The 14,914-nt window shown below is 37.6% G+C and overlaps 1 protein-coding gene across 1 annotated transcript in view; it reads right to left on the bottom strand.

The window, feature by feature from the left end:
• LOC307065264 (myeloid cell nuclear differentiation antigen-like) overlaps nt 1–14,914 on the bottom strand; it is a gene marked incomplete at both ends in the record, with an annotated part of 68,708 nt that overhangs the window by 13,779 nt on the left and 40,015 nt on the right. Inside the window, 2 exon segments of the mRNA XM_079722096.1 lie at nt 14,520–14,590; nt 14,594–14,734. Of these exon segments, the coding sequence (XP_079578222.1) occupies nt 14,520–14,590; nt 14,594–14,734 (212 nt within the window).

Below are 14,914 nucleotides of genomic sequence, written 5' to 3'. Positions count from 1 at the left end.
GGCAGACAGCAAAAACAACGGGAACTATGAACCTGCAGCCTGTGAAAAGGAGACCCCAAACACAGTAAGTTAAGTAAAATGAGAAGACAGAGAAATATGCAGCAGATGAAGGAGTAAGGTAAAAACCCACCAGACCAAGCAAATGAAGAGGAAATAGGCAGTCTACCTGAAAAAGAATTCAGAGTAATGATAGTAAAGATGATCCAAAATCTTGGAAATAGAATGGAAAAAATACAAGAAACGTTTAACAAGAACCTAGAAGAATTAAAGAGCAAACAAACAATGATGAACAACACAACGAATGAAATTAAAAATTCTTTGGGTGCCTTCAAGATGGTGGAGAAGTAAGATTTGGAGATCACCTTCCTCCCCACAAATACACCACAACTACATCTACATGTGGAACAGCTCCTCCAGAACACCTACTGAACGCTGGCAGAAGACCTCAGACTTCCCAAAAGGCAAGAAACTCCCCATGTACCTGGATAAGGCAAAGGAGAAAAGGAAAAACAGAGACAAAAGAATAGGGACAGGACCTGAACCTCTGGGAGGGAGCTGTGAAGGAAGAAAAGTTTCCACACACTAGGAAGCCCCTTCACTGGTGGAGACGGTGGGTGTCAGAGGGGGGAAGCTTTGGAGCCACGGAGGAGAGCACAGCAACAAGGGATGCAGAGGGCAAAGTGGGAGAGATTCCCGCACAGAGGATCGGTGCCGACCAGCACTCACCAGCCTGAGAGGTCTGTGATCTTTGATGTTACTACTGAAATTGTTTTGGAGTGCCATGAACCATAAACCCATATAAGATGGTGAATTTCTTTGATAAATGTTATGTGTGTTCTGACTGCTCCACTGATGGGCCATTCCCCCAACTCTCTCCCTCTTGTTGGGCCTCCTATTTCCCTGAGACAAAACGATATTGAAATTAGACCAATTAATCACCCTACAGAGGCCTCTAAGTGTTCAAGTGAAACGAAGAGTTACATATCCCTCATGTTAAATCAAAAACTAGACGTTATTAAGCTTAGTGAGGAAGGCAAAAAAAAAAAAAAAAGAGAGGCCAAAAGCTAGGCGTCTTGCACCAAATAGACAAGTTGTGAATGCACAAGAAAAGTTTTTGGTACGCGGGCCTCTCACTGCTGTGGCCTCTCCCGCCGCGGAGCACAGGCTCCGGACGCGCAGGCTCAGCGGCCATGACTCACGGGCCCAGCCGCTTGTGGCATGTGGGATCTTCCCGGACCGGGGCACGAACCCGTGTCCCCTGCATCGGCAGGCAGACTCTCAACCACTGCGCCACCAGGGAAGCCCAAGAAAAGTTTTTAAAGGAAATTAAAAATGTTATCCCAGTGAACACATGAATGATAAGAAAGCAAAATAGCCTTATTGTTGATATGGAAAAAGTTTTAGTGGTCTGGATAGAAGGTCAAACCAGCCACAACATTCCCAGGGTAAGGCCCTAACACTCTTCAATTCTATGAAGGCTGAGAGATAGATGATGGTCAGCTGTTTTTAGCAAAATGTATTTTTTGATTAAGGTATATATATTAATGTTCTTGCACACTTAATAGGATACAGTATAGTGTAAACATAACTTTTATATGCACTGGGAAAGCAAAAAAAGTTGTATGTCATTTTATTACAATATTCACTTTATCACAGTGGTCTGGAAGTGAACCCATAATATCTCCAAGGTATGCCTGCGCTGGAATGCAAAGAGATCAAATACAAAGGCTGACATATCCAGGCACTCAGAAATGCACGTGCTCTTCGATCTTCCCAGTGCTCAGGCTCTCAATGAGATATCCCAATCCTTCCTTCACAGCATGGCACCAAGGATAACTTTTGCCCCTTCCTTCCACCTTTTATCCCAGTAAGAACTTTCCCTTCAACTCGTGGCATTGAGTACACCTGCTCCTTCCTCTCTCTTGTTCTCCAACAACTCCTGCCTGTCCACATGCGCTCACGCTGAATGTGAGTGCATATCTCATTTCAGGGTCCCAGCCAAGAATTGGGGGTGGTGACTCAAAAGACAGGAATTCACTAAAGAAGATAGGTGAGAGTGGGAGAAGAGCCCCTCAGACGGGAAGAGAAAAAGGGATGCAGCCCATAGCAAGGTGACACAGTGTGAGTGAAGGGGGAAATGTATAATCAGGGTTATCTCATTGTTTATCTTTACCTCTTTCGTCTTCAAGGTCATCAAGGCCAGGAAAAGCAAGGAACAACCATTCAATCCTGAATCATATATGGAAACCTGATTAGAGCTGTTCTTCTAAAAACCTGGATGTCATTAATATTGATGTTTATGGAACTAAGATCTAAGTACAGAAAAAAATATATATATATTTTTTAAGTATATATATATATATATATATATATATATATATATATATATATATATATATATATATATATATATAAATTGAAAGCTCAAAACTAGAGTAAAGACCATGGCCTTCTTATCCAAGGTTAATTTTGGCTTGAATTATTCAGGAGGACAGATTCTCTCTATCAGTTCCTCTGCACTAACGCCAGGACAGAAGAGTTTAGCCTTAAGCTCCTGGAGGCAGAGTCAGCAGGTTCCCTCGCCAGGGCTCTTGGTGCTAGCCTAGACCAGAAGCAGTCACACAGGGCTAGTACCCAGAGGTTCAGAGTCAAAATATATTATTATTTCTCCCTTCTAATAAGTCACCTCATACTAAATCTGTCTTCTATTTTCTTCTTTTAAGCACAGTTCTTTCACCCCACACTACTTATTGGACTCCCAAGTCAAATAATCTAGTTTATCACTAAACTGCAGTAATTTTGTATTTATAACAAAAGGCGCTTAGAATAAAGATCATGCGTATAAATATAAAAATAACCTAGAAGGCAAACATTATGTGCATGTGAAGTAAGCCATTTTTCAGAAGCTATAAGGATAAAGGGAACTTGAAACAGGATTGTGACAGCAACTTGGAAATAAAAACACTTTTAATTTATTTCAGTTTTAGAACATCCACTTTACAGCTCTTGAGGTTGGGGAGGTTAATTTATTTTAGTTTTTTCTATATAAAAATATTCTTTAACATCTTTATTGGAGTATAATTGTTTTACAATCTTGTGTTAGTTTCTGCAGCATAACAAACTGAATCAGCTGTATGTATACATATATCCCCTTATCCCCTCCCTCTTGCACTTCGCTCCCACACTCCCTATCCCACTGCTCTAGGTGTTCACAAAGCACTGAGCTGATTTCCCTGTGTGATGCAGCTGCTTGCCACTAGCTATTTATTTTACATTTCGTAGTGTATATATGTCAGTTCTACTCTCTCACTTCCCCCCAGCTTATCCTTCCCCCTCCCATTGTCCTCAAGTCCATTCTCTACTTCGGTGTCTTTATTCCTGTCCTGCCCCTAGGTTCATCAGAAATATATATTATTCTTAACATCTATATTGGAGTATAATTGCTTTACAATGGTGTGTTATTTTTTTTTAAGATTCCATATATATGTGCTAGCATATGGTATTTGTTTTTCTTTTTCTGACTTACTTCACTCTGTATGACAGACTCTAGGTCCATCCACCTCACTACAAATAACTCAATTTCGTTTCTTTTTATGGCTGAGTAATATTTCATTGTATATATGTGCCACATCTTCTTTATCCATTCATCTGTCAATGGACACTTAAGTTGCTTCCAGGTTCTAGCTGTTGTAAACAGTGCTGCAATGAACATTGTGGTACATGTCTCTTTTTGAATTATGGTTTTCTCATGGTATATGCCCAGTAGTGGGATTGCTAGGTCATATGGTAGTTCTATTTTTAGTTTTTTAAGGAACCTCCATACTGTTCTCCACAGTGGCTGTATCAATTTACATTCCCACCAACAGTACAAGAGGGCTCCCTTTTCTCCACATCCTCTCCAGCATTTATTATGTGTAGATTGTTTGTTGATGGCCATCTGACCAGTGTGAGGTGATACACCATTGTAGTTTTGATTTACAATTCTCTAATTATTAGTGACGTTGACCATCCTTTCATGTGTTTGTTGGCAATCTGTATATCTTCTTTGGAGAAATGTCTGTTTAGATCATCTGCCCATTTTTAGATTGGGTTTTTTGTTTTTTGATATTGAGCTGCATGAGCTGCTTGTATTTTTTGTAGATAAATCCTTTGTCAGTTGTTTCATTTGAAAATATTTTCTCCCATTCTGAGGGTTGTCTTTATGTCTTGTTTATGGTTTCCTTTGCTGTGCAAAAGCTTTTAAGTTTAAAAAGGTCTCATTTGTTTATTTTTGTTTTATTTCCATTTCTCTAGGAGGTGGGCCAAAAATGATCTTGCTGTGATTTATATCAAAGGGTGTTCTTCCTATGTTTTCCTCTAAGAGTTTTATACTGTCTGGGGTTGTATTTAGGTCTTTAATCCATTTTGAGTTTATTTTTATGTATGGTGTTGGGAAGTGTTCTAATTTCATTCTTTTACATGTAGCTGTCCAGTTTTCCAGCACCATTTATTGAAGAGGCTGTCTTTTTTCCATTGCATATTCTTGCCTCCTTTATCAAAGATAAGTTGACCATATGTGCGTTGGTTTATCTCTGGGCTTTCTAACCTGTTCCCTTGATCTATATTTCTCTTTCTGTGCAAGTACCATACTGTCTTGATTACTGTAGCTTTGTAGTATAACCTGAAGTCCGGGAGCCTGATTCCTCCAGCTCCGTTTTTCTTTCTCAAGATTGCTTTGGCTATTTGGGGTCTTTTGTGTTTCCATACAAATTGTGAAATTTTGTTCTAGTTCTGTTAAAAATGCCATTGGTAGTTTGATAGGGATTGCATTGAATCTGTAGATTGCTTTGGGTAGTATAGTTATTTTCACAATGTTGATTCTTCCAATCCAAGAACATGGAATGTCTCTCCATCTGTTTGTATCATCTTTAATTTCTTTCATCAGTGTCTTATAGTTTTCTGCATACAGGTCTTTTTTCTCTTTATGTAGGTTTATTCCTAGGTATTTTATTCTTTTTGTTGCAATGATAAATGGGAGTGTTTCCTTAATTTCTCTTTCAGATTTTTCATCATTATTGTATAGGAATGCAAGAGATTTCTGTGCATTATGATGACAGTCTGCCAGACTCTGCTCCCAACCTTCTTTTTTCAGAAACTGCCCATCTCCCCTAGCCCCACCATCCACGTTTTAACAAAGGGAGTTGCCCTCTGTGAACCACGTGATCTTAGGCCATGGCAACAGCTGATGGGTCCAGGGGTGGCCACTGGACCCCAGCTAGACAAGTCAGATTTCTTCCCAAGAAATGTGTGACTGGAAATAAGGCAGATGAGTTCATCTATCTCTGGGTCACTGGCATGGAACATGCAGACTGGCCACTATTGGCAGAACTATTCTCAGCCTGTGGAAATGGGGAGAAATGGTCTGCAGTGAGGAAGGAGCAGGAAGGAGAGGTGTAGGGACGGAGAAGTAGAGTCCTCAATGGTGCATGATCCCAGACCCAGCTGCGTCCTGTCCCCAGGTCCCAGGGACACTTCAGGAGCCCTCCTCCTCTTACCTCAGGACACCTCTGGCTGGATCTCTTGTTTCAAGCAACCCAAGAGCTTGAGCAGCTGGAAATAAGCTGTATGAACACGTGCCAAGCCCTGCAGGAAGAGACTCACAGACTTGTCTCTGTATCTTGTCTGCTCTGCATCCCTCTCTCCTTCCGAAACATCACCCCACTCTTCTGGAAAACTGTTCCTTCCCTACCTTTCCGGCCATGTGGTTCTGGGAGGTTGTTCCCCCAACCCTGGCTACCATTCACTAATATAATCCATAGCCTCCTCAACAGTCCTGTGAAGTGTCAAATGGTGGTTCTCAAAGTGTTGTTCAAGGGTTCCTTGGCAGTCTCCCTGGCATTTTCAGAGGGCCCTCCCCTTTTCACACTTGACATCTATGCATAGCTGGATTTTCGTCTCATACTTCAACCAGCACAACACGTGGCAACAGACTGAACACAGAAGCAGATACGAGAATTCAGCTGTCTTATATCAAGCTAGACATTGGAAGACATTCTCAAAAATGTAAAACAATGCCACTAAAGATTTTTGTCTTAGAAAATAGTTATTTTTCATGCAAATATAAAAAAATAAAAATAAAAATATATAAAGAAATCATACAATGTAATAACAAAAAACAACTCAATTAAAAAACAGAGGAGGAGCTGAATGGACATTTTTCCAAAGAAGACATACAGATGGCCAAAGTACACATGAAAAGATGCTCATCATCACTAATCATGAGGGAGATGCAATCAAAACCACAATGAGATATCTCCACACACCTGTCAGAATGGCTATTATCAAAAAGGCAAGAAATAGCAAGTGTTGGCAAGGATGTGGAGAAAAGGGAACACTCATACACTGTTGGTGGGAATGTAAATTGGTGCAGCCACTATGGAAAACAGTATGGAGATTCCTCAAAAAATTAAGAATAGAACTATCATATGATCCAGCTATTCCATTTCAGAGTATTTATTCAAAGAAGACAAAAGCACTATTTTGAAAAGATACATGCATCTGCATTTTCTTCACAGCATTATTTACAATAGCGAAGATGTGAACACAACATAAGTGCCCATAAAGGGATGAATAGATAACAAGAGATGTGGTATATATACATATGTACACACACACACACATAAATAATGGAATTCTACCCAGTTATAAAAAAGATGAAGTCTTGCCATTTGCAATAACATGGATGGACCTTGAGGGTATTATGCTAAGTGAAATAAGTCAGACAGAGAAAGACAAATACTGTATGATCTCATTCATATGTGGAATATAAAAAACAAAGAAACAAAGAAAAAAAACAAAATAAATGAACAAACCAAACCAAACAAAAACAAACACATAGATACAGAGAATAGAATAGTGGTTACCAGAGAGGAATGGTGTGGAAGGGTGAAATGGTTAAAAGGGATCAATTATAGCAACAGTATGGTGATGGATGAAAACTAAATTTTTGGTGGTAAGCAGGCGGTAGCATGTAAACGAGTAGAAACATAATGCTGTACACATGAAACTTGTTATAAGCCAGTTAACACAATTTTTTAAAAATTCAATGAAAAAACACATGGTTTCTCTAACATGTTTTCTATGAAGGCTAAAGGGAACAATGTAAGTGATGATGTACGCATATAGTGCTATACAGTTATAAATTGTTATGTGGTATCTAAGGAACTTTAGATAAGGGACTGATTGTGTCTGTCTTGCATTGTATTTTCCTCAGCTATTTGCAGTGAGGAGGTGTAGCTCTTAGAGTTGGCCTCAAGATGGCAGTAATTATACATAATTGCACAAAGTTACCACCAGCCCTGTACACAAGTCAATTAAGTTCCTCTATAGCTCTACTCTTGTGACTTATAGTGTGGGAGAAATTACACATATTAATTACAGTAGTTGCAATTTGTAGAAAAGAAAAATAAATAAGATCCTATACAAGTAAACACCAAGAAGACGTCTAGCCAAAGAGGAGATCTACAGGAGGATTTCCTGAGGAGGAGACATTAAACTGGAACTCAAACAATGAAAAGGTTTGACCAAGTTTGGTTTGTGAAAATCCTGAAGCAGATGGAAACACAATGTATTGAAGAAACTTTGAGTAGTAAGCAAAGGGAAGAAGCGTGAAAGAGACTCAATTGGCAGACAATGAATCTATTGCTGTTGTCACCTGTATTCTTATGGATGATTCATATTCCTCTCCCTACTACCTCCCAGGAAAACAAAATACAGAAAATTTCTTGAGGCAAGAAATAGTGTCAGATTCACCAAGTATCCCCTGTAGAAGCAAAAGATGAAAGTGTAGCTAATTTTCAATATGCCTTTGATTAAATCATAATTGGAGTTATGTTTTGTAGAAGATGAAATGAGACACAATTTTGAGGTTCAAGCACAATAATATGGATTAAAGAAAATGGAGCAAAAGAAAAACAAGAAAAAGAATTTACTAAGAAAAAAATGCCCTTGTGAACATGTGATTACTAATTAGGTGCCCAGATCTTTCACTACAGAAATCCCCACAGGTTAACCTTACTGGACTTCTTCCACAGTAATCTTTTTTTGTTTGTTTGTTTGTTTTGTTTTGTTTTTTTTGGTGCCAAAACCAGACTCAAGACTACTGTGGAGGTTGTGGAACGAACCTCCATAGTAGTCTTGATCTTGAGATATTTTAGAAATGCAGAAATCACTGTCTTGTAAGAGAAGAAAGATAAATTAGTAAAAATCTCTGTAGACTAAAATGTAGAATGCTGTAATCTTGAAAAAGACTGAGAAAATAATGTATTTAGAAGGATTACAATGAAAAATTGTGCTAGTTTAAATCATTTAAAAAGGTGACTAGTGCTGGCTATGTCATGCTGTGCCATGAGATAATTTCCTCCCTCATTTTCTTTCCTCCCAGGGAGAGAGGTTTTGAAGTTATAAGGTGATATTGAAATTCTGCCCAAAAATGTTTGCAGCTTTTGTGCAGTCAGGAAACTGCACAATTTCCTCCTGTGAATATTTTATTCAAAATGAAGAATGGTAGCAGGAATACTTTCGTTTAGTCTTTCATAACAAATTCATAGCTGAAAGAAGTTCCAACATTAAAACTTCCTTATCCAGTGAACTTAAATGTGGTTCAGAAAAAACCAAAGTTCCTTAAATTGGGCTCAAATAAAAAGGTGAGTCATCCAGCTACTTCTCCCTCCTTCACTGTTCTCAGAGTGGCAGTGGCAGGAGGAGATCTTGTAAGACCACAAGAAAAAAGCATCCATGTTGCTGCAAATGGCAAAAATTCATCTTTTTTATGGCTGAGTAGTATTCTATTTTATATATGTACCAATCTTCTTTATCCATTCATCTGTTGATGGACATTTAGGTTGTTTCCATGTCTTGGCTATTGTAAATAATACTGCTATAAGTGTTGAAGTTCATGTATCCTTTTGAATTAGTGTTTTTGTTTATTTATTTTTATTTTTTTGGATATGTACCCAGGGTTGGAATTTCTGGGTCATATGATAGTTCTATTTTTTTTTTTTTTTGAGGAACCTCCATACTGTTTCCACAGTGGCTGTATCAATTTACATTCCTGCCAACAGTGTATAAGGGTTCCCTTTTCTCCACATCCTCTCCAATATTTGTTATTTGTGTTCTTTTTGATGACAGCCATTCTGACATGTGTGAGGTGATATATTGTGGTTTTACATTTCCCTGATCACTAGTGATGTTGAACATCTTCTCATGTGCCTGTCGGCCATCTACATTTCCTCTTTAGAAAAATGTTTATTCAGTTCTTCTGCCCATTTAAAATTTTTAAAATTGGGTTGTTTGGTTCTTTTTGATGTTGAGTTGTATGAACTATTTATATACGTTGGATACTAATCCCTTATTGGTCATTCACTTGCAAATATTTCCTCCCATTCAGTAGGCTGTCCATTTGTTTTGTTGATGGTTTCCTTTGCTGTGCAAAAGCCTTTAAGTTTAATTAGGTTTCATTTGTTTATTTTTGCTTTTATTTCCTTTATTTTAGGAGACAGATCACAAAAATATTCCTGTAATTTATGCCAAAGAGTGCTCTGCCTATGTTTTCTTCTAGGAGTTTTATAGTATCCAGTCTTACATTTAGGTCTTTAATTCATTTTGATTTTTTTTGTATACTGTGTTAAAGAATATTCTAATTTCATTCTTTTACATGTAGCTGTCCAGTTTTCCAGCACCACTTATTGAAGAGACTGTCTTTTCTCTTCTGTATATTCTTGCCTCCTTTGTTATAGATTAATTGACTAAATTTGTGTGGGTTTATTTCTGGGGTCTCTATCCTGTTCCATTGATCTATGTGTCTGTTTTTGTGCCAGTACCATACTGTTTTGATTACTCTACCTTTATAATATAGGATGAACAGACTAATTAACAGTAATGAAATTGAATCAGTAATTTAAAGACTCCCAACAAACAAAAGTTCAGGACCAGAAGGCTTTACGGGCAAATTCTACCAAACATTTAGAGAAGAGTTAACACCTATCTTTATGAAGCTAATCCAAAAAGTTGCAGATGAAGGAATATTTCCAAACTCATTCTATGAGGCAAGCATCACCCTGATACCAAAACCAGACAAAGATATCATAAAAAAAAGAAAATTACAGGCCAATATCACTGATGAACATAGATGAAAAAATTCTCAACAAAATAATAGCAAACCAAATTCAACAATACATTAAAAAGATCATATACCATGATCAAGTGGGATTTATCCCAAGGATACAAGGATTTTTCAATATCCACAAATCAATGTGATACACCACATTAACATATTGAAGAATAAAAACCATATGATCATCTCAATAGATGCAGGAAAAGCTTTTGATAAAATTCAACATCCATATATAATAAAAACTCTCCAGAAGGTAGGCATAAAAGGAATATAACTTAACATAATAAAGGCCATATATGACAAACTCACAGCTAACATCATACTCAATGGTGAAAAGCTGAAAACATTTCCTCTAAGATCAGGAACAAGAAAAGGATGCCCACTTTCACCACTTTTATTCACATAGTTTTGGAAGTCCTAGCCACAGCAATGAGAGAAGTAAAAGAAATAAAGGGAATCCAAACTGGAAAAAAAAAAAAAAAGAAGTAAAACTGTCACTGTTTGCAGATGACATGGTACTATATATAGAAAATCCTAAAGACACTACCAGAAACCTACTAGAGCTCATCAGTAAATTTGGTAAAGTTGCAGGATATGAAATTAATATACACAGATATGTTGCATTTCTCTACACTAAGAACAAAATATCAGAAAGAGAAATTAAGGAAACAATCCCATGTACCATTGCATCAAAAAGAATAAAATACCTAAGAATAAACCTACCTAAGGAGGCAAAAGACCTGTACTCTGATAACTATAAGACACTGATGAAAGAAGTTGAAGGTGACACAAAGAGATGGAAAGATATACTGTATTATTGGATTGGAAGAATCAATGTTGTTAAAAAGACCATACTACCCAAGGTAATCTACAGATTCTATGCAATCCCTATCAAAATACCAGAGACATTTTCCACAGAACTAGAACAAAAAGTTTTAAAATGGAATGGAAACAAAAAAGACCCTGAATAGCTGAAAAAATCTTGAGAAACAAGAACAGGGCTGAAGGAATCACTCTCCCTGACTTCAATAAAAGTAAGTTTAAAAAAATACAAGAGATAAGTGCTGGGAGTATTTGGAGAAAAGTGCACTGTTAGTAGGAATTTAAAATACTTCAGCCACTTTGGAAAACAGTATGGATATTTCTCAAAAAATTAAAAATAAAAATACAGTATGATCCAACGATCCTACTTCTGGGTATATATCTGAAGGAAGTGAAATCACTGTCTCAAAGATATATGTGCACTCCTATGTTCATTACATTTTTATTCCCTGTAGCCAAAAGGGTTGAAGCAATACAATTGCCCATCCATATATGGATATGTATACACACACACACACACACACACACACACACACACACACACAGTGAAATATTATTCAGTCATGAAATGAGAAAGAAGAAAATCCTGCCATTTGTGACAAGGTGGATGGACCTTAAGGGGATTATGCTTAGTGAAATAAGTCAGACAGAGAAAGGCAAACACTGTATGATCTCACTTAAAGGTGGAATCTAAAATAAACAAACTCACAGGATAGATTGGTAGTTGCCATGGACAGGGGCTTGGGAAAAATGGGAAAATATTAGTCAAAGGGTATGACATTCCAGATATAAGAGGAATAAATTCTGGAGACCTACTGTACTGCATGGTGACTATAGTTAACAATACTATATTATATACTTGAAAGTTTTTAAGAGAGTGTCTCTTAAATACCATCACCAAAAAAAGGTAATTACGTGATGTGATGAAAGTGTTAACTAATCTTATTTTGGTGGTCATTTCTCAAGATACAATGGTATCAGATAATCCCACTATACATAACTCACATATAACACAATGATATATGTCAATTATATCTCAACAAACCTGGAAAAAAACAACAACTCAGACACTATCTTTCCTGACGTAGGTTGAGGCTTGTTTTTTGGCTTTGTTAGGAAGGTTCTAGAGTAGTTGCTAGCCTACTGTATAAAGTTCACTCCTAATTAACAACCTCTCAATTTTGTTAGTTTGATGCCCAGGTGCTAAATATGTGTCTTTATTTTGGCAGCATTCAACGTTACCTGCACTGTTTGCTCTCTTGTTCTTCTGTTCTGTTCTCAGACTCCTAGGGTCTGCTCTGTGGTGGACCTAATTTTATCTCACCCTCTTTATGTGCAACCCAGGACTCAGTCAATGAGCGCTCTGTATGGCTCCCTTCTCTCAAGATTCCAGATAGTTAGGTACCATGAAAACTAAATTTACCCCTTCACCCAGTGTGACTGTCATGCTCCACTTTGACACCTACTCACTGGCCTGCAATCAGGAAATCCTCCAAGGTAGAGATCTTGGGCAATTATAAAGCTTATGTTCTGAGTTTTCCTTCTCTCAGGGATTTTATTCTTGTGCTGCCAGTTGTTTGAAGACTGAAAACTCTCACCTCATGTTATTTTATTGAGTAATATTGTTGCTTATGGTGGTAAGCTACTCTGTAATCACCAGAAAGAGAAGTAGATAGTTATATTTTAAATATTGATTTTACATATTTAATTTTTTAGGTGGCATTTACTGTCACTTAGAATAGATTTCATTCACTATTCATTACTTTTTGCTCAATGCATGTCCCTATGTGGGGTCTGGAATCCACATATTTAAGATGTGAGAATAATTAGATAGAGTTGGAAAACTAATAATGAGTGTACCTACAAATCAGAGAAGTGGGACTAGGTATTCCACACCAGCTAGGGATAGGGAAGCTTCTTGCAAATATTGGTACCTTTGTGTCAATCACCAATGGTGCCTCCTCCAGAGAAACCAATTACACAAATGTTCCCCTCTGGGGGATTTAGTTGCAGAAAGTAACTCTTTGTGTGGACCAAATAAACCTTGCCCCAGGGCACAGGGCTTATAGATTTGAACATGGGCTGTGGGACTAAACTGCATCACCTTAGGCTGGCCCTGGTTAGGGCCTTGTCCTATGGAAATCACATTCAGAATGTAGACCCTAATGTTGATGAGGCTCTGTGTGCCCCACCCTGTATGGCTCATAGTGCACAGATCAACTACCCTCAAGTGGCTCACTTCTGCAATAAAGAGACCATATCCAGTACTTTTGGAGAACGATGACCTTTACAAAAGAAAATTTTATTTATTTATTTATTTATTTTAAAATAAATTTATTTATTTATTTATTTATTTATTTATTTATTTATTTTTGCGGTACGCGGGCGTCTCACTGTTGTGGCCTCTCCCGTTGCGGAGCACAGGCTCCGGACAAACAGGCTCAGCGACCATGGCTCACGGGCCTAGCTGCTCCGCAGCATGTGGGATCCTCCCGGACCGGGGCACGAACCCGCATCCCCTGCATCATCAGGCGGACCCTCAACCACTGTGCCACCAGGGAAGCCCGAAATTTTTATTTTTTTACATGATGAACATTTTAGGTAATAAGTAAATTTTATAAAAGAAAGTAACCTAATCCACAGCTCAGGTATAAAAAGCTCTTAATGTGCTGGGCTATGTCTACTGAATCTATTGTTTAAATATAAGTCTCAACTTTAAGAATATCAGTATTAAAGTCACCTGAAGATTTAAAGGGGGCGGATCTACTCTTCAACTTTCAGAATTAAATGAAAACTGATTGGTCCTTCTTATCTTCTTAGTCTTGATGACCTTGAAGGAGAGATAAGAAAGACACAATGAGATCCTAGCAGTTGACATTAAGTTCTACTCATTTTTCTCCCTTCACCCACACTTCATGTCCTAATAGTCTCCCATAGTCTCATCTCTCATAATCTTTCACATCTACTGGATTTCAGAACTCATTATGCTGTTTCACACTTTTGAGGACATGCATGTGCCATTTTCTTGGCTTAGAACTCTTTCCAATGTCTTTACTTTGCTAAGAAAAATAGTATCTAATGCAGATTTTTCACTTTGTGTCGGGCAGTGAGATAATGTATATGTATTGTCTCACTTAGCTTTTAACCAACCCTATGAGATAGAGACTTTGACCCTTTTGGAAGACCAATTAAGCTGTTTCTCTAATACCAGGCAACTAGTGAGTGCTGAAGCCAGGATTCAAATCAGGCCAGTCCCATTCAAAGCCCTGCTCTTGACCACTATGTGAAATTATTCCTCTGCCTTCTAATGTCTTCAAATATTGTATTATTTAACACTAGTATCAGATCCTTTTGAAATCTATATGAATGTCATTTCCTCACATCCTTTAAAAAATCCTCCACTTACTAACGAACACAAAAACATTGTGTTTTCCTCCCACCTGCTAGACTCTATATGTAAGAATATAGAAACTGGTGCTCTCAAAACCCAGACAAAATTATTTGCCTTTCTGGAAAACTAATGTTTCTCCATCTAGTTCCCAACTGGATGAAGCTGTGATTTTCACATGTGAGTTTCAGCTTCTGGTCAATTGTTCTCAGTTGAAAGCAGAAAAGTCAAAGTTTGTCTCCTTCCTCACACTTGATATTGTGCCATTTTCCATTCCCCACAACATCCATCTTTCCTGTATTATCCTGTATTTCATAGATTATGTTCTTCTTATTTACTTTTTTCTGCAACAGAAATTTAACACTCAGTGCCTGAAAATATAGTAACCTCTATATGTATGAGAAAGACCCTTGTGACACAATAAGCACAAGTTATAAAAAAGCAGTTATAGGCACAGGTATGCATATATGGCTTTGACAAGGTCTTCTCTGAGAACTTTCCTTTTATTGTCTTGATTTTTTATTTTTGCCTTTCTTGTTCTAAATGTTTTG

The sequence above is a fragment of the Hyperoodon ampullatus genome, assembly GCF_949752795.1.
Source record: "Hyperoodon ampullatus genome assembly, chromosome: 2".
Taxonomy (NCBI): Eukaryota; Metazoa; Chordata; class Mammalia; order Artiodactyla; family Ziphiidae; genus Hyperoodon; species Hyperoodon ampullatus.
The sequence above is the reverse complement of the archived record's forward strand: the minus strand, read 5'-3'. Positions and strand labels throughout refer to the sequence as shown.